Source organism: Dendrobates tinctorius, unplaced genomic scaffold (assembly GCF_039654945.1).
Source record: "Dendrobates tinctorius isolate UK_male_01 unplaced genomic scaffold, ASM3965494v1 ptg000011l, whole genome shotgun sequence".
NCBI lineage: Eukaryota > Metazoa > Chordata > Amphibia > Anura > Dendrobatidae > Dendrobates > Dendrobates tinctorius.
Genome location: NW_027361679.1, coordinates 38829270 through 38852584, shown reverse-complemented (window position 1 = coordinate 38852584; position 23315 = coordinate 38829270). Strand labels below are relative to the sequence as shown.

At 43.7% G+C, this 23315-nt stretch overlaps 1 protein-coding gene across 5 annotated transcripts in view; it reads right to left on the bottom strand.

The window, feature by feature from the left end:
• Positions 1-23315, bottom strand: part of LOC141046751 (transmembrane protease serine 11C-like) — a 149739-nt gene that overhangs the window by 60854 nt on the left and 65570 nt on the right. For all 5 annotated transcript variants that reach the window (XM_073541404.1, XM_073541401.1, XM_073541398.1 and 2 more), the window contains exons 3-6: positions 16646-16782; positions 14698-14765; positions 10154-10305; positions 9363-9401 (exon numbers count right to left, since the gene is read on the bottom strand). In XM_073541404.1, the coding sequence (XP_073397505.1) occupies positions 9363-9401; positions 10154-10305; positions 14698-14765; positions 16646-16782 (396 nt within the window). The remainder of the gene's footprint in view (positions 1-9362; positions 9402-10153; positions 10306-14697; positions 14766-16645; positions 16783-23315) is intronic.

Below are 23315 nucleotides of genomic sequence, written 5' to 3'. Positions count from 1 at the left end.
AGGCGGTGTATCCAGGGTCACGTGTGTCACATGGGTTCGCCTTGAGGAAACATCTGCGTCCTGACACACGTGATCATGACACAGACATTTTGCTGCAAGTTCTCCTGAAACAACAGTTACAGTTCCCCATAGAACTTTATGAGCACCAACTGCCATCATCGATATCAATGCTAAATTCTGTTTCCACTGAATTCAGATTTTACCTACGAATTGAGAATTTTGAGAATAAGTTCAGGAAGAGAAAGAAGTAGAGTTATCTAAGAAGATACATTACAAAGTTTCTTATTTTCACTAAGGATTTATGTAAAATAAAAAATTAGAACAGCTTTTACGCTTTAAACAATTAAGCAGGCATTAAATAACAGGAAACCTCATTGAAATGATAATGTTTCCCTAAATCACCAGAAAAGTGAGCTTGTTCTAAGCCAAGGAGCAAGCTCTTTACTATCATTAAGTGGTTGACTAAGACTAAGTTCACACAAGTGTGTTTTTTGTCCTTGTGTTGTCCTTTCGTTCAACAGACCACACACGGACCAATGTTAACCTATGTGCTAATTAATGCTCATTTGCGTTAAAAAAAAAATTGTAGCATGCTTTAGTCTGGTCCTATTTACCCGATTTATGGACTAGACTGGTGATTTAAATAGTAGGCAGCTTCTGCACCCATCCACTCCCTAATTTGCAGATGAAGCTAATATGCAGTCATTTGAACTTTGCCTAAGTCTAAAGGCCCCGCTACACGCTTCAATGTTCCAGCGATCCCACCAATGATCCGACGTGGATGGGATCGCTGGGACATAGTTAGGCAGACTCACCAGCGATCAGGACCAGCGAGCACGCTGGTATCCAGGGTAAACAGCAGGTAACTAAGCGCCGCGCTGTTTACCCTGGATACCAGCTCCCAGCGTCTGCTATATGGTGCTGGGAGTTCGCTGATCATTGGTCTCTCGCTGTCACATGCAGCAATGTGTGCTGCCCAGCGGGAGACCAATGATAGATTTCTGGCCCAGACCATTGGGCAACGATCAGCCAACTGATCGCTGATCGTTGCTATGTGTCACACGCAACAATGTCGTTTCGACATTGCTGCAACGTCACCAAACTGGTGACGTTGCAACGATATCGTTCACAATATCATTGTGTGTAATGGGGCCTTAAGCTATGATGACCTCTATACACATGACCACTTTCTGCGGGATCGGATGAACATCTGATGGGCCTTCCGATTCTACACCAACAGGTGATATGAGAGGAAAATAGGGTCAGACAGTTGGAATTCAGACTTCTAAACCTTTTGTTCTGTGGGAGATAAGGTTCTGGAGATATTCTCCCATGTGTTGGGCTTAACAATATTGCACATGTATGGCCAACTTAGGATATGTTCACATGTCCAGTAATCATCCGTTACAACAGATCCAGCAATGATCCATTGGCAAAAAAACATTATGCGGACACAACGTTTTTGTCCGTTTATAAAAAACTGATTTCAGCTGGGTCTGTTTTTTTTAACTTTGAAGTCTATGGTAACAGGATCCATTAGTCAGACAGCCATCCATTTTTCTTTCATTTTGTAAGTATCCATTTATTTTTTTTTTACTGGATTAGTTTCAAATGGAAGAAAATGAATGTCTAATTAACAGATCCGTTATCCATAGACTTTCATGTTAAAAAATGGATCCAGCTAAAGTCATTTTTTTTAAGGACAAAAAAGTTGTGTTTGCACAACTTTATTGCCAACGGATCACTGCTGGATCCGTTCTAATGAATGGTTACTGGGACATGTGAACATATCCTTAACCCCTTCACTACCAAGGGTGGTTTGCACGTTAACTCCCGGGCCAATTTTTACAATTCTGACCACTGTACCTTTATGAGGTCATAACTCTGGAACGCTTCCATGGATCCCGGTGATTCTGACATTGTTTTCTCGTGACATATTGTACTTCATGTTAATGGTAAAATTGCATTCAAATAACTTGTATTTATTTATGAAAAAAATGGAAATTTGGCGAAAATTTTGAAAATTTCGCAATTTTCCAACTTTGAATTTTTATGCCCTTAAATCACAGAGATACGGCACACAAAAAACTTAATACATAACATTTCCCACATGTTTACTTTACATCAGCACAATTTTGGAACCAAAATTTTTTTTGTTAGGAAGTTATAAGGGTTAAAAATTGACCAGCGATTTCTCATTTTTGCAACACCATTTTATTTTTAGGGACCACATCACATTTGAAGCCACTTTGAGGGGTCTATATGATAGAAAATACCCAAAAGTGACACCATTCTAAAAACTGCACCCCTTAAGATGCTTAAAACCACATTCAAGAAGTTTATTAACCCTTTAGGTGCGTCACAGGAATTTTTTGTAATATTAAAAAAAAGTGAACATTTAACTTTTTTTCACAAAAAAAATACTTCAGGTTCAATTTTCTTTATTTTACCAAGGGTAACAGGAGAAATTGGACTGCAAAAGTTATTGTGCAATTTGTCCTGAGTACGCTGATACCTGATATGTGGGGGGAACCACTGTTTCGGTGCATGGCAGACCTCAGTAGGGAAGGAGCGCCGTTTGACTTTTTCAATGCAAAATAGGCTGGAATTCAGATCGGACGCCATGTCGTGTTTGGAGAGCCCCTGATGTACCTAAACAGTGGAAACCCCCCCAAGTGACCCCATTTTGGAAACTAGACCCCCCAAGGAACTTATCTAGATATGTGGTGAGAACTTTGAACCCACAAGGGCTTCACAGAAGTTTATAACGTACAGCGGTACAATTAAAAAAATCATATTTTTTCCACAAAAATGATCTTTTCACCCACAATTTTTATTTTTCCAAGGGTAACAGGACCCTAAAAGTTATTGTGCAATTTGTCCTGAGTACGCTGATACCCCATATGTGGGTGTAAATGACTATTTGGGCGCATAGCAGAGCTCGGAAGGGAAGCAGCGCCATTTGACGTTTTTGGCTAGAATTGAGATCGGACACCATGTCGCGATTGGAAAACCCCTGATGTACCAAAATAGTGGAAACCCCCCACAAATGACACCATTTTGGAATCTAGACCCCCCAAGGAACTTATCTAGATGTGTGGTGAGAACTTTGAACCCCCAAGGGCTTCACAGACGTTTATAACGTACAGCGGTACAATTAAAAAATCATATTTTTTCCACAAAAATGATCTTTTCACCCTCAATTCTTATTTTTCCAAAAGTAACAGGACCCTAAAAGATATTGTGCAATTTATCCTGAGTGCGCTGATACCACATATGTGGGTGTAAACCACTATTTGGGCACATGGCAGAGCTCGGAAGGGAAGCAGCGCCATTTGACGTTTTTGGCTGGAATTGAGATCGGACACCATGTCGCGTTAGGAAAGCCCCTGATGTACCAAAACAGTAGAAACCCCCCACAAATGACACCATTTTGGAAACTAGACCCCCCCAAGGAACTTATCTAGATGTGTGGTGAGCACTTTGAACCCCCCAGTGCTTCACTGAAGTTTATAACGTCCGGGCGTGAAAATAAAAAAATCGTATTTTTTCCACAAACATCTTTTAGTCCCCATTTTTTTTATTTCCCCAAGGGTAACAGGAGAAATTGGACCCCAAAAGTTGTTGTCCAATTTGTCCTGAGTACGCTGATACCTCATATGTGGGAGAAAACTACTGTATGGGCACACGTCAGGGCTCGGAAGGGAAGTAGTGACGTTTTGGAATGCAGACTTTGATGGATTGGTCTGCGGGTGTCATGTGCGTTTGGAGAGCCCCTGATGTACCTAAACTATTGAAACTCCCCACAAGTGACCCCATTTTGGAAACTAGACCCCCCACGGAACTTATCTAGATGTGTGGAGAGCACTTTGAACCCCCAAGTGCTTCACAGAAGTTTATAACGCCTGGGCGTGAAAATAAAAAAAACATTTTTTTCCGCAAAATTATATTTTTGCCCCCAATTTTTTATTTTCCTAAGGGTAACAGGAGAAATTGGACCCCAAAAGTTGTTTTGTAATTTGTCCTGAGTAGGCTGATACCCTACATGTGGGGGTAAAACACTGTTTGGGCGCATGGCAGAGCTTGGAAGGGAAGGAGCACCATTTGACTTTTTCAACGCAGAATTGGCTGGAATTGAGATCAGACGCCATGTTGCCTTTGGAGAGCACCTGATGTGCCCAAACAGTGGAAACCCCCCAATTATAACTCCAACCCTAATCCTAGCCCTAATCCTAGCCCTAACCCTAGCCCTAACCCTACCCTAACCCTAACCCTAGCGGGAAAATGGAAATAAATACATTTTCTTTTAGTTTTATTATTTTTCCCTAACTAAGGGGGTGATAACGGGGGGTTTGATTTACTATTTATGGCGGTTTTTATGTTTGGCAGCTGTCAGACGCTAAAAGACGCTTTTTATTGTAAAAATAGTTTTTGCATCACCACGTATTGAGAGCTATAATTTTTCCGTATTTTGACCCACTGAGTCATGTGAGGTCTTATTTTTTGCGGGATGAGTAGACGTTTTCATTGGCACCATTTTCGGGCACGTGACATGTTTTGATCGCTTTTTATTCCGATTTTTGGGACGCAGAATGAACAAAAACCAGCGTTTCATGAATTTCTTTTGGGGGGTGCGTTTACACCGTTCCGCGTGCGGTAAAATTGATAAAGCGGTTTTATTCTTCGGGTCAGTACGGTTACAGAGATACCTCATTTAGGTCGTTTTTTATGTTTTGTCGGTTTTTTGCAATGCAAACAATTTTATATAAAAAATAATTATTTTTGTATCGCTTTATTCTGCGGGCTATAACTTTTTTAATTTTTTTGCGGATGACGCTGTATGGCAGCTAGTTTTTTGCGGGACAAGATGACGTTTTCAGCGGTACCATGGATATTTATATGCGTCTTTTTGATCGCGCGTTATTGCACTTTTTGTTCGGTGGTATGATAATAAATCATTATTTTTTGCTTCATTTTTTATTTTTATTTTTTAAGGGGTTCGCTAAAGGGGTTAACTAATGGGACAGTTTTATAGGGCGGGTCGCTACGGACGCGGCGATACCAAATGTGTACTTTTATTGTTTTTGTTTTTTTTATTTTGAAAAAATGGATTTATTGGGGAATATTTTTTTTTTTTTTTACTAATTTATTTAGCGATTTTTAATTTTTAACACTTTTTTTTTTTTTTTTTTTAATTTACTATATTACCTTGTCCCAGGTGGGACATCACTGTCCTGTTACAGATCGCTGATCTGTCACATCACAGATCACTGTGACAGATCAGCGATCTGTCACAGGCACTGCTGCAGACTTCCTCATGCCTGCACTTTGCAGGCAGTGAGGAAGTCAGCTCCCTGCAGGCCCCCGAAGGCCCCGTCGCCATCTTGGATCCGGGGGCCTGTAGGGAAAGAGACCTCCACAGCAGCGCTGCACATTGCGCTGCCGTGGGGGGCTCAGGGAAGCAAGGAGGGAGCCCCCTCCCTGCCGATGCTTCCCTTTAACCCCCGGTACACCGCGATCGCGTTTGATCGCGGTGTACAAGGGGGTTAACGTGTCGGGGGCGGTCCGTGACCGCCCCTGACACATTGTGCCGGGTGTCAGCTGTGATAATCAGCTGACACCCGGCCGCGATCAGCGGCGCTCACCACGTAGGCGCCGCTGATCGCTGGGACGTAATATTCCGTCCATGGTAGTTAGGTCCAGGGTCACATGGACGGAATATTACGTCCATTGTAGGTAAGGGGTTAAAGGGCATGGATCATCAAAAAATTACCTATTGTTAAACTTTTGTGTTACATAAATTTTTTAAGTATTTTCTTTGTATCTTTATTAAAATAATAGAATTATTAATCCACTGAGGATTGTGCACACTCAACCGTCTTATTATTTCAGGAAGAGTTTTCTTCAGCAGGCTCCATATCATCAGAGGTAGAATTACACTGACAGGTGTCACCTCTATACACCACTGATAACACAGACTCCACCAATAACAACAGGCGATGTCCGCAGACCCTGCTTCCCTCCTTTAGGCTGTGTGCCTACGTAGTGTTTTTAAACGTGCAATTCTGCCGCGGAAACACTTAAAAAAAGCATTCCATGCATTCCTAATAGAAAACGCACATGTTGTGCCAATGGTGCGTTTTTTACCGCTGCGGAATCGCTTAGCGGTAAAAAACGCAGCATGTTCATTAATTTTGTGGAATCGCCCGCGATTTCGCATACCATCAATTGTATGGGCAAAAACGCTTAGGAAAACGCATGCTAAAACGCTTGACAAACACTTACAAAAGCACGTCAAAAATCGCATGCGGTTTCCCGGGAGCAGGGTGTGCGATTCTGCTCAGGAATAATCTGCTTGAGAATCGCTACGTGGGCACATAGCCTTACAATGACCTTTGCAAAGACTCATTGCATGCTTAAAAAGGTTTTCCCACAAACAAAGGTTATTTTAAAGTTCATTTTAATCAATAGATCTTGGAATAATAATAATTTCCCCAATTGGATGTTTAAAAAATGTTTTCCTGTGCTGATATAATCTTGCAAATGTGTCCCTACTGTGTAATGGTTGTGTCTGACCGTGCAGGAACATGGTCTGATCATACCACATCTCCTGGGAAGGGGGAGGAGAATAGATTATACAGTCATGGCCAAAAGTTTTGAGAATGACACAAATATTATATTTTCACATGATCTGCTGGCCTCTGATTTTTATGTGTGTTTGTCAGATGTTTTTATCACATACAGAAATATAATTGCAATCATATTATGAGTAGCAAAAGGTTATATTGACAGTTAGAATGAGTTAATGCAGCAAGTCAATATTTGCAGTGTTGACCCTTCTTCTTCAGGACCTCAGCAATTCTCCCTGGCATGCTCTCAATCAACTTCTGGATCAAATCCTGACTGATAGCAGTCCATTCTTGCAAAATCAATGCTTTTATTTTGTTTGAATTTGAAGGTTTTTGTTTGTCCACCCGTCTCTTGATGATTGACCACAAGTTCTCAATGGGATTAAGATCTGGGGAGTTTCCAGGCCATGGTCCCAAAATCTCTATGTTTTGTTCCCTGAGCCATTTAGTTATCACCTTTGCTTTATGGCAAGGTGCTCCATCATGTTGAAAAAGGCATTGTTAATCGCCAAACTGCTCTTGGACGGTTGGGAGAAGTTGCTCTTGGAGGACATTCTGGTACCATTCTTTATTCATGGCTGTGTTTTTAGGCAAGACTGAGAGAGAGCCCATTCCCTTGGCTGAGAAGCAACCCCACACATGAATGGTTTCAGGATGCTTGACAGTTGGCATGAAACAAGACTGGTGGTAGCGCTCACCTGGTCTTCGCCGAATAAGCCGTTTTCCAGATGTCCCAAACAATCAAAAAGGCGATTCGTCAGAGAAAATGACTTTACCCCAGTCCTCAGCAGTCCACTCCCTGTACCTCTTGCAGAATATCAGTCTATCCATGATGTTTTTCCTGGAGAGAAGTGGCTTCTTTGCTGCCCTCCTTGAGACCAGGCCTTGCTACAAGAGTCTCCGCCTCACATTGCATGCAGATGCAATCACACCTGCCTGCTGCCATTCCTGAGCAAGCTCTGCACTGCTGGTAGCCTGATCCGCAGCTGAAACACTTTTAAGAGACGGTCCTGGCGCTTGCTGGTCTTTCTTTGGCACCCTGGAGCCTTTTTGGCAACAAGGGAACCTCTCTCCTTGAAGTTCTTGATGATGCGATAGATTGTTGACTGAGGTGCAATCTTTCTAGCTGTGATACTATACCCTGTTAGGCCATTTTTGTGCAGTGCAATGATGACTGCACGTGTTTCTTTAGAGATAACCATGGTTAACAGAAGAGAAACAATGATGCCAAGCACCAGCCTCCTTTTAAGGTGTCCAGTGGTGTCATTCTTACTTAATCATGACAGATTGATCTCCAGCCCTGTCCTCATCAACACCCACCTCTGTGTTAATGGAGCAATCACTGAAACGATGTTAGCTGGTCCTTTTAAGGCAGGGCTGCAATGATGTTGAAATGTGTTTTGGGGGATAAAGTTCATTTTCTAGGCAAATATTGACTTTGCAAGCACTTGCTGTTAAGCTGATCACTCTTTATAACATTCTGGAGTATATGCAAATTGCCATTAGAAAAAATGAAGCAGTAGACTTTGTAAAAATTAATATTTGTGTCATTCTCAAAACTTTTGGCCATGACTGTACAGACAGGACAGCAGGGGATCACAGCTGATTTTTTGGGGGGAGATACAGCATTTTCCAGCCTGTTTTTTTTAAAATGTTTTACCTCAAAGAGAGAATAATTTGCGATCCCGTACTGTAATCTCTGTATACTCTTTTCATCTCCCCCTGCCCAGGAGCTGTGGTATGATCAGACCATGTTCCTGCACGGTCAGACACGTCCATTACACTGTACACAGCAGGGGCACATTTATAAGATTATCTCAGCCCAGGGACATTTTATTTAAACACATCCAATTGTGGAACTTATTACTATTAAAAGATCTAATAATTAAAATTAGCTTTTTTCATGGGACAACCCCTTTAAATACAAATTTAGTCAAAGTCTGTTCATTGTGGCTAATGTACATGTGGATTTCCAGAAACAACAGGAAGTTTGAGTCTAAGGAAGCCCCAGTGAAAAGTGTGAAAATTGTAATAAACAAAAATGGAAATCTTACAGATTGTAGTACTGAAATAAAGCATTAACAACATGGGGAAAAAATAAATTTAACACAAAAACCTGATTTAAGTGATAGGCCATTTCCTGATAACAGATTTATTTTAAGGTCTCACACACAGTAACTGTATATGTAGTACAAGTCTACAGCAGAAAGCAGGTAGACCCACAGCAGGCAATTGCCCTAGTAACATAAAGAATTCTGCACATGCACAAGCAGTCTATTTGTAAAAAATTGCGGCATCGACCCAATCAGACAGTTCTGTGGCAAAGAGTTGGAGGTTTAGAGTTTTGGCAAATTACGTGATGCTGGTGGAAACTCAAGACTCCACACTGATTAAAACACATTCTTTTACTCCAAGCCACTTAAAGCATTGCACGTGTATGAAGAAGTTGGGAGGAAAGTGGATGGCCAAATGGGGGTTCAGCCAGTAATTATCTAGGGCATCGTTTCCCAGACTTCAGTCCTCATGGCTCCCAACAGATCATGCTTTCAGGATTTCCTCGGTAAAGCACAGGTGATGGAATTATCATCAAGACCTGAGAACCTGTGCAATACTAGGGAAATTCTGAAAACATGATTTGTTGGGGGCTGTGAGTACTGGAGCCTGAGAAACAATGATCTAGGGGCACCAAGTAGTCTTATCGACATTAGGTTAAAAATCCAAGATTTGACTTACTATTGTAAAGAAGACTCTGTGCCATGTCAGCTGTGATTTCTAAAAGTGAAAATAACAATGTGTAATAATGATTAACTTTTGATATTTTTACAGTAAAAAAAAAAACAAAAAAAACATCATCGAAATCCAATAAGAGAAGAAACTTCAATACTTGGAAATGTTGCATCTATGTGACGTCTTTCTAACATATCGGTATACCATAAAACGCTTGCCACTTATGGAATGTGTAAATGACATCTATGTTTTTGTAGGCATAGCTGCATCAGGAAAATGCAAAATCTGCCTGAAAAAAGCCATCATGTGCATCAATGAACCAGTCTTTTGGTCATTTTTCATTATTGGGGCACTGAAAGGTGAAGGACTTTACATGGAGAAATTTATGAAATGAAGAGGATCATTTTCCATGTGATATTATTCACGTGTGTGGTAAGCTTGCATCTCATCTGATAACTGATCAAACACATCAGTCAGGTTGTAACAACTGAGAAAAACTAGTTTAATTACAAATTTTTGACTAATTTCCTGCCACAAACACAATAATTATAGCGTTTTCTTGATGAGCTATCCTTAGGATAGGGTATCAATATCTGTTCTGTGTGGGTGCGACGCCTGCCACCCCTCGCCAAAGAGCTGTTACTGGTCATGGCGGCCGGAAGTTGCGGGAACACAGCAGATCTGTCAAAACTAAAGTGGTCATAGCCGGTGGATTTGTATTTTACTTTACAACTAGTCTGTCTTTGAAGTCCATTTCTATTACCCTACATATAATATGTATTTCATTGACTACTTGCCTTTCAGAAGAAGTGAATTCTTGTCAATGTTGAAAAGTGCCACAGAGGTGTTGTGTAAGTTGTCGGATAGTACACTCTGAACTGATACGTTTATCTTCTCAGCATTTTTAAAATTGAAAACCAAGACAAATTCAGGAATTAGACTTCCTGGACTGCAAAGGAATGGAGAAATATATGTGAACACATATGCTTACAGCTATTTACTGCGAGCTAATGATGTGATGTACAAGTTAAAGGGTGATTTGTTATTTAATGCCCGAGGTTGTGCCAAAAATGCTATGGAGTTGGGTCATAAACATAAGATAGTCATATGTGCTTACTAGTGAGCGGGCGGTAATGGCAAATTGGGGATTCCTGACTCTTCCCTGGCAGCAGAAGCTGAGGGACAGAAGAATTTGCCATCTTGGATTTCAATATGTTCCCGCTGCACATAGCCTAAACGCCTGGCAGCTGCCTATGTGCACACGTTGCGGATTCTGCTGCAGATACGCAGCGGATTTGGTCCTGTGGATCCGCAGCAGTTCTGCTGACATGGTACAGTACCATGTTAGCCTATGGATTTTAAAGTCCGCTGTGCCCACGCTGCGTTTTTTTCCACGCGGATTTGCCGCGGATTACAATCAGCAGCATGTCAATTGTTTGTGCGGAATCCGCAGCGGTTTCACACCTTTAACATTGTAGAGGTGTGAAACCGCAGGGCTAAACCGCAGGCTAATCCGCAGATAAACCGCAAGGTCTTTTGACCTGCGGATTTACCGGTGGATTTTGCCAAATCCGCACGGAAAAATCTGCAGCCCAATCCGCAACGTATGCACATAGCCTTAGAGTTGGCAGAACTGTCTGGCAGTTGTTTATTTCCCTTCCATTCCCCAATCCATTCCCCATTTGGTGCATCCAAACATTTGAATTTATGGTGGAGTCAGAAGAAAAATTGTTGGTCAAACTAGCTATCTCATAGACAGCTTTATTCCTATATGACTACATGAAGACTTTGTATAATTTTGATTTTTATAATAACTAAAGTTTTCTAATGTAGTTTCTCCAAGACTGTACTGTTCCTCTGCCTCCTGGCATCCTAGTTGCCAGGAACAGTGTTCAACTGAAGACTGACCGGTCAGGTAGTGCATAGTCGCGCCACTGTTCTATACTAAGCCACCCTCTCCCAGGCTGCCAGCAGAGGCAGCATTGGCTCTGCAGCATGGGAGATGCGCAGGGGCAAGGAGGCTAGTGAGGCTTAGTGAATTTCAGACCGTTCTGAGCATGCTCTAAAGAAGTGAATTTTCTGACCTTGAGAGCCACATTCAGCTCTGAGAGAGGGTCGTGAGCCACATCCAGCTCCCTCCCCCCTCACAGTAGTGGCAACCAGAGCCACCATTGCGAGTATAATGATAACGAAAGCTTTTCCACAGAAATCATCCTGAATTAGAACAACAAGATCCAGTGATCCCCACAATACCCCCATTCAGTATTCTCCTATCCAGCACACCCAGCACACGGTCTCCTCCAGCTTCTGGTACCTCCTCTGGCAGGTGGTATCATCCTGTCTTCAACGTACCATACTTAAATTGAATTGAAACCTTTAAGACCAGTATGTGTGCATCCAGATCTGCTCTTCTGTGCAGGGCTACTCACAAAATTCACCATTTTGAAATTTGCTCCTCATAGCTGTTTACTAGACGTGGAGCTAATGCACCAAGTTGGCAGACAGCCGTGAGCCACAATTCATGGGACCGTGAGCCACATGTGGCTCCCAAGCTACAGATTGGGGACCTTAGGACCTGCTCATTGCCTAGGTAACTGACCACTCTTAGACCTTTGGTTGACAGGTAGCCTTGGTAATGAGTTGTACACTGTAAATTAAAAATCCCCACGTTGTCAAGAATGTAAAGGATTTTTAAAAGAGGTAGAGTGCAAAGTTGCTTGTTTTTACAAGCACTTTGCAATTTTACCCATTTAAGAACTTGAGATAAACCCTTTAGTACTGTATGACAGTAAGTTTACATTTTCTAATGAACCATTGTCCTAATATCTTTTTCAATATGTGTTTTTGAGCATAGAACCCTAATTCTGCATAGATCACATTTCAATAGTTTCCCAGAGTATGATCAAAGAAAGGATTTTAATGACCAATGTTGTACCTCCATTTCAAATAGGTGATGGTCACAGCATACCTCCTCTTTTCCATGCACAGTGACCTCTGCACAGATCACAGAACATGGAAAAATTTCTCAAAATTGTTAACAAGTCATCTCTAGTTATTAATAATAATAATAATAATAATTTTATTTCTATAGAGCCAACATATTCCGCAGCACTTTACATTATAGAGGAGACTTGGACAGACAATAGACATTACAGCATAACAATAAATATATAGATCAAAACAGATACCAAGAAGAATGAGGACCCTGCTCGCAAGCTTACAATCTATGAGGAAAACGGGGAGACACGAAAGGTGGATGGTAACAATTGCTTTCATTGTTCGGACCAGCCACAGTGTACGAATCGGGTATTCCTGTTATGCTGCATGAACCAGTTAACAGCCTAAGTATATAACAGTACAGACACAGAGGGCTATTAAATGCATAAAGCATGTGAGAACATGATGCGAGGAACCCGATTATGGTAGAAAAAATTTTTTTTGAATGGGCCACACAGGGATAGTTAGATTAATGCGTTGAGGCAGTAGGCCAGTCTGAACAAATGTGTTTTTAAGGCATGCTTAAAACTGTGGGGATTAATCGTATCAACCTGGATAGTGCATTCCAAAGAATTGGTGCAGCACATGAAAAATCTTGGAGACGGGAGTGGGAGGTTCTGATTATTGAGGCTGTTAACCTCAGTTCATTAACAGAACGGCGGGCACGTTTATTGTTTCTAGTTTATTTCCTATAACAAAGGGTCTGCTGTAAAGCATATGCTGTTAAAGGAGTTGTCCGGACTTCTGAAAAAAGTCTGGCTTCACTGTATTTGACTGCATACTGCCTAATTGTGACATCCCACATTGCACATGCAGTCACAATTCCCTGGTATTCCCCATGCGAGTAGGTAGTTACGTGACCCCATGTATGCGATTTGCATACTTAGTCACAAGCCAACTAGTCTCATCCAACTTCTCTTAGGGTATGTTTCCACTTGCCGGATTCCATCCGGATTAGCTGCGGGTTGAACACTGCGTAAAGCCATAGCGTTCAATCCGCAGCATCCAGATGATACAGCATAGTGGAGGGGATTTTATGAAATCCCGTCTCCACTATGTGTGCAGGGCCACATCCGGCGGCCCTGCATATCCGGACATGAGGTGCATCTTTTTAGACCGCAGCATGTCTGTTTACCTTGCGGAGACGCTTAGTCTCCGCAAGGTAAATAGCCTACTCTATGTATACGATGCGGCGATTCCGGATGTGTTCAATGAGCACAGAAGGGGCAGCGCTTTGGGTGGAGCAGGGTTTCCGCTCCGTCCAAAGCGCCGACAATCCAGACCGTGGAGACTCACCCTGAATTCTCTTCTATTGAGAGAAGCTGAACAAGTCTAGTCTGCATGTGACCACAAGCATTTAAATTGCATTAACGCTCTCACGAGCCTGCTTGCTCGACCAGTAATACCGGGATATTGTAAAGCATGTGCACCACCTGCTGTCACGATTTATCAGTTTGCAGTTGCATAGAGTAAATTCAGACTTTTCTTCTAAGGGTACGTGCACACGCTGCGGAATCCGCTGCGGATTAATCCTGCGGATTATCTGCGGTTTTGCCTGCGGTTTGGTCCTGCGGATTCACTATCTCCACAATGGTGGAGATAGGAACCCGCAGCGGTTTCCGCAGAAAGAATTGACATGCAATTCTTTCTGCGGATTCAAAACCGCAGCAAATCCGCGCGGTTTTTTCCGCAGCGTCGGCACAGCGTTTTTTTTTCCCCATTCAAATGAATGGTACTGTACACCGCAGCTAAAACTGCTGCGGGTCCGCAGCGGTCAAAAACGCTGCGGAAACGCAGCGGAATCCGCAGCGTGTGCACGCAGCCTAATGGCTCATACTCACTTGCTAGAGACTGGCACGATTCTCGTGTGAGTCTCTCGCATGAAAACCTGGCACTGCCGCCGGCTCTCGGACCGGAGCGTGCGGCTACATGTATTTCTATGCAGCTGCACTCTCTGGTCCAAGTGCCGGCGGCAGTGCCAGGTTTTCATGAGAGGGACTCACACAAGAATCGTGCAAGTCTCTCGCAAGTGAGTATGAGCCCTAAGACAGGAAAACCGCTCTAAAAGTTCAAAGCAGCAGCTCAAACTAAACTGCTGTCCCATAAATATGTGCAGAAAACAGAAAAAAATAAATCTACAATTAGAAAATAAAAACTAATTAATTACAAAACAAAATTGGCTATCGGTATCTAGTTTTAATCATTGAAATAATTTAGGTAATACATTCCCTTTACTATATGACCACAGTACAAAATCAGTTCTGCTAATTTCACGATTTTGTAGTAAATAATAAAGGAATATAAAAGTTATGAAAGAGTGATAGGATAATAATGCATGCTGTACCTTAGGCTGACAACCCGTGATCTGCTGTATTGGCTTTTGAGCTCTGAATTATTAAATGCTGCAGTAAACTGTAAGAAATATAAGTACAAGTGAAGTTAAAAACATCACATCATTATTCAGGAAACACATGCTGTGATAAATGGATTTTTAAAGCATCCCTATCACAGGAATCTTACTAATTAGCACAAATGTCAACATACAACTTCAAGGTAAAGACATTTCATGGTTTGGGCCGTGCTAAAAACCAACTATACAACATGGAAAGGCGTTCTGGAATAAAATACGCTTCTTTATATTACTGGATCTAGGATCTTCATTTTAGCTAGCACAGCCCAAAACATAAATTGTCTTTACCTTCAAGCTTTACGGTGGAGTTCATCCCCAGCCATGGGGCAGCAACACCAAATATTATTGAGTTTTACAGGCCTACACAACAGGTGAGCACATTACCTAGATCTATTATATCTTTTTATAAGCGTATCACCCTATGGTGTGGTGCACTCTGTTTCCCTACAGTGTTTATCTCACATACAACTTCAAGATTATTTAGAACTTTTTATTCAACTGACCAACACCATGAATTATTTTACAGAAATACAGTAAAAAAATCATATCAGAATTGCTGTTTTTGATCACTTGCCAAATGTAAATTAAATGTTTAAAAATAAGTAAAAAGCACTAATATAATAATGTACAGCATGTACCTCCACGTGCAGTCCAATCAATGAAAAAATAAAGTTAGGAGTCTGAGAATAAGAAAAAACAACTCAACCTTTTTTTTTTTAAACAAATTTTCACTTTTTGAGCTTTCGTTTTTTTCTCCTATTCTTCCAAGTGTTTTATTTTTCTGTCAACATAGCCATAATAGGGCTTGTGTTATGACATCAATTATATTTTGGAATGACAACATTAATTTTACCATATAATGTACTGAAAAATTGGAAAAAAGAGACAGATTCAGGTTTTGCCATGTTTGTAGCATTTTCATTTTTACTGTAAAAATGACCTACAAAAATGCTATTTGAGGTCAGTTTGATTATGGCAATACCAAACATATAGTTCTTTTTATGATTTAATTCTTTAGAAAATTTGAGGTTTGCATCATCATATTCCAAAACTTTTATCTTTGAATCAAAGGATTTGTATCAGAGCATATTTTTTGGGTGCTGAGCTTTATGGGGATTGTTTGAATACGATTTTGGGGTACATACAATGTTTTGATTTGCTTTGCATTTTTGGGGGGGAATTGTGATTACTGGAAAACTACAGTCCTGACGTTTGTTTTTTTATTTTTTTAAGGTGTTCACCTAATTGGTAAAATATTACAATTTGATAGTTCAGACTTTTAAGGGGGTCACAATGACAAATATGCAGCATGTAAGTAGCTAAACAGCAGTGATCGCAGCTGTTGCTGATCGATTAGGTAAGCACCTGCTCCATTTGAAGCACCATGATGTAAAGGCAGAGACCCCAATTCTAGTGATGTATCAATTACTTTGTAAAATCTGTTTTATCTGACCTGATGCAGATCTACAGTCCTCTGATTGCTGAGCTCGGTATAGCCACGCCCCCCACCACTGATTGGCAGCTTTTTGCCTTTTCACAGTTTACACAGAAAGCTGCCAATCAGCGATGGGGGTGTGATTTTACAGCGCTCATGTATATGGAGGACTACATCACTGCAGGTTTACTAGACCTCCTGCTAATAAAACTGTGATTTTTATCAAACCTACAGCAAACAGCCCAGTAAGTGACACATCACTGGAATCTGGATCTCTGTCTTTACATTATGCTGCTCTCATGTTAGGTAGCAAAAACCTGCTAACATATTCCCTTTAAAATGTCGGGAAGGGGTTAAACAAGGAAACAAGATGAAGATCCTCATATAGACACAGTTATATTGATTTTGTAATGGAATATTAAATGGCAATATATCAAAATGACTTACAAATCCTTCAATCTGAGCAGCCATAGTCTGGAATGCAAGGCTACTACTGTGAAGATACTGATCTGTATAGTTCAAATTTACGATCCTAAAAGAACCATTGTAGTAAACGTGGATGGTACTTGTCTCATTGGTTGAACCTATGAAAAAATACAATTACATGGTAACATCTCTAATTCAAAACTTTCAGCTCAGCAGCTGGTGCCAAACATATGATGAAAGAATAGAGTTTATGAAATTAGGTTTTAAATCCAATTACTCAAAATAACGTTTTGGACAAGATGCCCTTTGGATCAATAATTATTTCACACTTCAATATGTCATGAATTAATATTGCATTGTAGTTTACGCACAGATACAATGAACCAAAAAGTTTAAAAACATGAGTATAAATAATGCATAATTTATCTTGCACACATACTGAGTTTTTGGAAACAACAAGCCTGTGGACATATAGCGCACTTATTTTTTCCATAGAGCCTTGTGTAAAGTCTACACTTCTTTACACTGTAGATTAGTGGGAGGTTTCAGCTTTAAGGTCTCCATAATGGTAGTTTCAGCCATTTGCTATTATAGAGGCTGTAGAGCAGGATCAGTACAAGATAAGTAAAGCAATGGATTCAAGGCTAGTTAAATATGTTGTCTGGGACTGAGATATTAATAACTTATCCTTAGGTCAACTCATGCTTAGTGCTGACTGAGAACCACAGCTAGTTACTTTGTGTAGTGGTCATTCAAATGGAGCTAAATAAGTTGTCCATTACTTTATCATTGATGACCTTATCCTCAGTATAGGTCAGCGATGGCGAACCTATGGCACACGTGCCAGAGAGGACACGCAGAGCCCTCTCAGCTGGCATGCAGCATTGCCTCATTCTGGTATTGGAGCTCCGAGCTCACACATTGAGCGGCGCGGCCGTGGCTGGATGACATCATCATTCAGTTCCATGGCCGCTGTGCCAGTGAGAGGAAGGAAGCTGCGGAGAGGTGAGGGTGGTCGCTGTGCCAGTGAAGCTGCTGTGGTGTGTGGGGGTGTTTGTGTGTGTGTCAATGATGGGGAGAGGGTCGATGAAGGAAGTGATGGGGAGAGGGCCAATGATGGGAGTGATGGGGAGAAGGCCAATAATGGGGAGAGGGCCAATGATAGGAGTGATGGGGAGAGGGCCAATGATGGGAGTGATGGGGAGAGGGCCAATGATGGGAGCAATGGGGGAAGGCAATGATGGGAGTGATAGGGAGAGGGCCAATGATGGGAGTGATGGGGAGAAGGCCAATGATGGGAGTGATGGGGAGAGGGCCAATGATGGGAGTGATGGGGAGAGGGAAACGATGGTGGTGGGGAGGGGGCAATGATGGGGAGGAGGAAATGATGGAGGTGGTGGAATGGGCAATTTCTACATTTCTACATGAAGGGGATCATTATGGGGCATATTACTACAAGAAGGGGATCATGATGGGGCATATTTCTGCATGAAGGGGATCATGATGGGGCATATTACTACAAGAAGGGGACAATGATGGGGCATATTACTACAAGAAGGGGACAATGATGGGGCATATTACTACAAGAAGGGGATCATGATGGGGCACATTTCTGCATGAAGGGGATCATGATGGGGCATAATTCTGCATGAAGGGGATCATGATGGGGCATAATTCTGCATGATGGGGATCATGATGGGGCATATTTCTACATGAAGGGGATCATGATGGGGCATTTCTACATGAAGGAAATCATGATGGGGCATATTGCTACAAGAAGGGGACAATGACGGGGCATATTACTACAAGAAGGGGATCATGATGGGGCATAGTTCTGCATGAAGGGTATCATGATGGGGCATATTTCTACATGAAGGGGATCATGATGGGGCATATTTCTACATGAAGGGGATCATGATGAGGCATTTCTACATGAAGGGGATCATGATGGGGCATATCACTACAAGAAGGGGATCATGATGGGGCATATTTCTACATGAAGGGGATCATGATGAGGCATTTGGCACGTGTTGGCACTTCGTCATAAATTATTGGGTTTTAGATTACAGTTTGGGCTCTCGGTCTCAGAAAGGTTCGCCATCACTGGTATAGGTCATCAATGTCTGGTTGGCCCTGCGGTAAGTGTACTATCGGAATGTGTGCTTAGTATGGCAGGGGGTGTGATCACAGACAAGAGCATCAGCTTGTCAACAGCAAACATGGGGAAGCTAACATTTTTTAAAATGAACCAGTCGTAGATCCCACCGGATTAGTCCACACCTTTGGCTGACTAGACAACTACACCATCCGCACGCAGCCATTGTTCAACTCTTTTTATCATTCATTTAATTTTGGGGCCTCCCCAAATGAAAAAAAAAACAGTTGTGGCGGCCCCAGGAGTATGGCCGCCACAGTGGCTTTGCCTTCCTCCAGGGGAGGGTAATGCCAGGCTTGGAGGCCATAATGGGTCTCTCTCGCAGTCAATCCATACATGCAACACAGTTCCACTACAGGCCAGCAGGGGGAACTCTGAACCAGGATTCAGGGGAGGGGTGCCGTCTGAGGGCCAAGAGGAAGGAGTGGTCAGTTAGTCTGCGGAGGGTGGAGTATGCAGACGTGTAGAGAGAAGATGGAGGTTGAGCTAGGAAGGAGAGCTCCCGTCAGCTTGAGAGCGCTTGAACTGGAGCCTGGTCTCCATGGCTGTACGGATACTAAGGGTCCTACAGCAGATACCAGAGGAGTAGGAGGCTGTAAATGCCCTACTCCCATCTAAGACTTGAGGCACAACAGCAGCTTGGATAGAGAGCTAGGACTCCAGAGAAGGGAGTCACTGAGAGAGGCTACAGCTGTCTGCCGTGCAAGTTAGGTACTTGGGAACATCTGACAGGAGGAATTTCAGAGTAACTTAGTACTGGAGCGCTTCATTCAAACAAGCGTTAGGAAGGAGACTGCACAGCCCGTCTGCTGAGAGAGAATCCCTGAGTTGCTTCCAGGCTAGCCTGCTTCGTTACCATCTGTAATCAGGACCCTGGACTGCAGTTATCAAGTAAAGGTACAGAAATTGCACCCCGCTGTGTCTTGTCTGCTTCCTACCCTTACGGCACTGCTACATCACCGTGCCATCCACCTCTACACTGCCCTGGGCCTATAGCTTCACCTGTGGGGAGCTTTTACACCCTTGCTGCACCCTACCATCAGTCCCAGCGGATCTGCATGCAGCGTCGGCTTAACACCTCCCTTGCCGAGCACCACAGGTGGCGTCACGAACTATTCCATTCCATTAACTACATTCCCCTGACACCGGCCCGGTACCGAGTACCCCACAGCCCTGGGAGGGTGACCCAATTTGGCGTCACGAACAGGATTACGGAACCCGGAATCCCTGGGTCCTGTGTGCCATAGACTGTGTTTGTGCCAAAAGACTGTGTGTGAAATTGGCGCCAATTGCCGCCATTGCCGCGCTGCTTGGCGTGCGCAGGAAGAAAGAGGCGGGCCTTTATGGGCGGAGCCTGACACAGAGCGTGAAGAAGTGAAGTGCCTTGCGGGAAGAGAGGACAGCGCGCGAGAGGAGGAGGAGCTGAGGCCTACAGCCCGGAGCGTCGGGCCTGTGAAGCGGCCACCGGGGAGCTCACACAAACCCCGGCCCTGGCTAACGTTAACTAGGGGGGAGAGAGGATGTCTGTGCCAAATGGCGATGCAGTGGCAGGCGCCGGTGCCGGCCCGTGGTGCCACCAGGAGGAGCGCCCGCCGCAGCGGTTCCCATAATGCCGCTGTCTATGCCCAACATACCGGGAGCGGCCTGGCTACCGCAGTACTCAGGTGAGTCACATACCCTGAGTGAATTTAAAGAAAGACTGTGCAGTTTGTTTAAAGTATACCCTCTGTCTGAGAACCAGAAAGTGAATATCCTGATTGGACAGCTAACGTGTGCAGCACAGAGAGAGGTGAAAGCCTGGCAGGACACTGATAAAGAGACTGTTGCAAAGATCCTGGCCAAGCTGAGGCGCACCCTTGACACCTGCACTGCAGCTGAAATACCAGTGGGTATTGGCAGGTTCCTGTGGCAGAGGCAGACAAGGAGAAAACTGCATTTACCACTCCAATGGGTCTCTGTGAGTTCAATTATATGCCATTTGGGCTCTGCACTGCTCCAGGAACATTTCAACGGCTGATGGAGTGCTGCCTGGGACACATGAACTCTGAGACGGTCCTGTTGTACCTGGATGATGTCACTGTTTTCTCCAAAATCTATGAAGATCATCTGGAGCACCTGGCGGAAGTGTTTGAAGCTTTATCCGATTTTGGCCTGAAGGTGAAGCCCTCCAAGTGCCACCTCCTGAAGCCCAAGGTGCAGTACCTCGGTCATGTGGTTAGTGCAGAAGGTGTGGCACCAGATCCTGACAAGGTCACAGTCATCCGGGACTTGCCGAAGCCCAGCAACCTTCATGAAGTACGCCAATTCCTTGGACTGGTAGGCTACTACCGAAGATTCATCAAGGGCTTTACAGAAATAGCCACCCCTATGCAAAATCTCCTGGTGGGGCAGTCCAAGAAGACCAAACAGAAGAATTCCACCTTTGAATGGACTGAAGAGTTGGAAAGGTCCTTCACCAGATTGAAGATGGCTCTCACAGGAGACGAAATTCTGGCCTACCCAGATTATGACAAACCCTTTGTGCTGTACACAGATGCCAGCAACGTGGGACTAGGAGCAGTACTGTCGCAGGTACAGAATGGGAAAGAAAGAGTGATCTCCTATGCCAGCAGGAAGCTGCGCCCCACTGAAAGGAGCCCTGATAATTACAGTTCTTTCAAGCTGGAGTTCCTTGCCATAGTCTGGGCTGTCACTGAAAGGTTCAAGCACTACTTGCCTCTGCCAAGTTCACTATCTTCATGGACAACAATCCGTTGACGCATTTGGACACTGCAAAACTGGGTGCACTGGAACAGCAATGGATGGCTCGGCTATCGAACTATGAGTTTACCATCAAGCACCAGGCAGGGCACAAGAATGCCAATGCTGATGCGCTGTCCAGAATGTCTAACCTACCAGATGCAGGAGAAGACCCTGAGGCTCTTGAAGAAATAGAGCTACCTCCCTTCCACCGGTCACTTGCGGCCCAGCATGCTCAAGGAGTGAGAAACTGACGGTCTGGCTTGAAGGAGGTCACCCTGAACCCATTGCCCCATCATGATTGGACAGAAACGCAAGATAGTGACCCTGCAGTCCGCCTGGTGAAGGAGCTGCTGACACGAGCTGACTTACGTCCAGAGTCGGATGCTCCTGAAGAAACTCAGCATTTGTGGAAGGAGAGAGGCCGGCTGTTCATTTATGAAGGGAAGTTGTGTCGGAGGAGTATCAATGCCCGCACTCATGAGCTGGTTTGGCAAGTGATAGTCCCAAAGAGAGAGGCATCAATGGTCCTGGAAGCATACCACAATGGAGCTGGACATTTCGGATGGAAGAAGTTGGAAGTATTGCTCCGAGAGAGGTTCTACTGGGCTGGCATGAGGAAAGACATTGAGAGGTGGTGCCGGGAGTGTGGACAATGTAACCTGCGCAGAAAGGATCGGGACAGCCAGAGAGCTCCTCTACAGCCAATCATCACCAAGCAGCCCCTTGAGTTAGTAGCCCTGGACCATGTGAAGCTGGTTCCAAGCCAGTCAGGCTACATCTATGCACTTACCATTGTGGACCACTACTCAAGATTCATGGTAGTTGTGCCTGTCAAATATCAAACTGCCAGGACAGCAGCCAGAGCATTCCAACAGCACTTCTGTAGACCACATGGGTATCCTGAAAGAGTGTTGACAGATCAAGGTCCAGCTTTCGAGGCAGAAGTGTTCCAAGAATTCTTTAACCTGTATGGTTGTAAGAAGATAAGGACAACACCGTATCACCCACAGACCAATGGCATGTGCGAGAAGATGAACCAGGTAGTGATTGACCTCCTGAAGACTTTGCCCTTGGAGGAGAGGAATCTGTGGCCGCAAAAGTTGCCCGATCTGGTGGACCTCTACAACCATATCCCAGTGAACTCCACCAACTGTACCCCAGCCTATTTAATGAGAGCCAGACCTGGTAAACTGCCTATTGACTTAGACATGGGAGTCCTGACGCCTGAAGTAGCGTCCCCAGATGCTGATTGGGACACGGAGAGGCAGCAACAGTACCGGAGAGTTCAAGAATGCATGGAAAGGAGTCTGGCTCAGGCAAGGCAAAAGCAGGAGAAGCTTTACAATCAAAATGCATCTGCCATTCCTTTGTCGCCGGGGGAGCAAGTCCTGAAAAGGAAGAGAAGATTGCACAAGTTGGATGATCAATGGGAAGCTGAACCTTATACCATTCTGCCCTCGAACTTTGATAATACTAAGGTATGCCTTGTGCGTAAAGATGGAGGAGAGACCTCAGCAGCGGTATCGAGAGATCACTTGAAGTTGTGTCCTGACCAGTTGAAGGAAAGTAAAGAAGAACCAGATAACGTCCAGCCCTAGTGGAAGAAGAGAAGGTCAGCACAGTGCTTGGAGAATTCCCTGCAAATTGGACTAAAGTGAATGATGCTATAGTGGTGCCAGTGTTGCTATTTCCCCAATTGGTAGCACAGGAAGATGTGACTCAAGAGAATCAGGAAAATCAGGTAGCAGATGCCACACCAGCAGTGGAGCCAGAGAACCCTCACCCTGCCAGTGG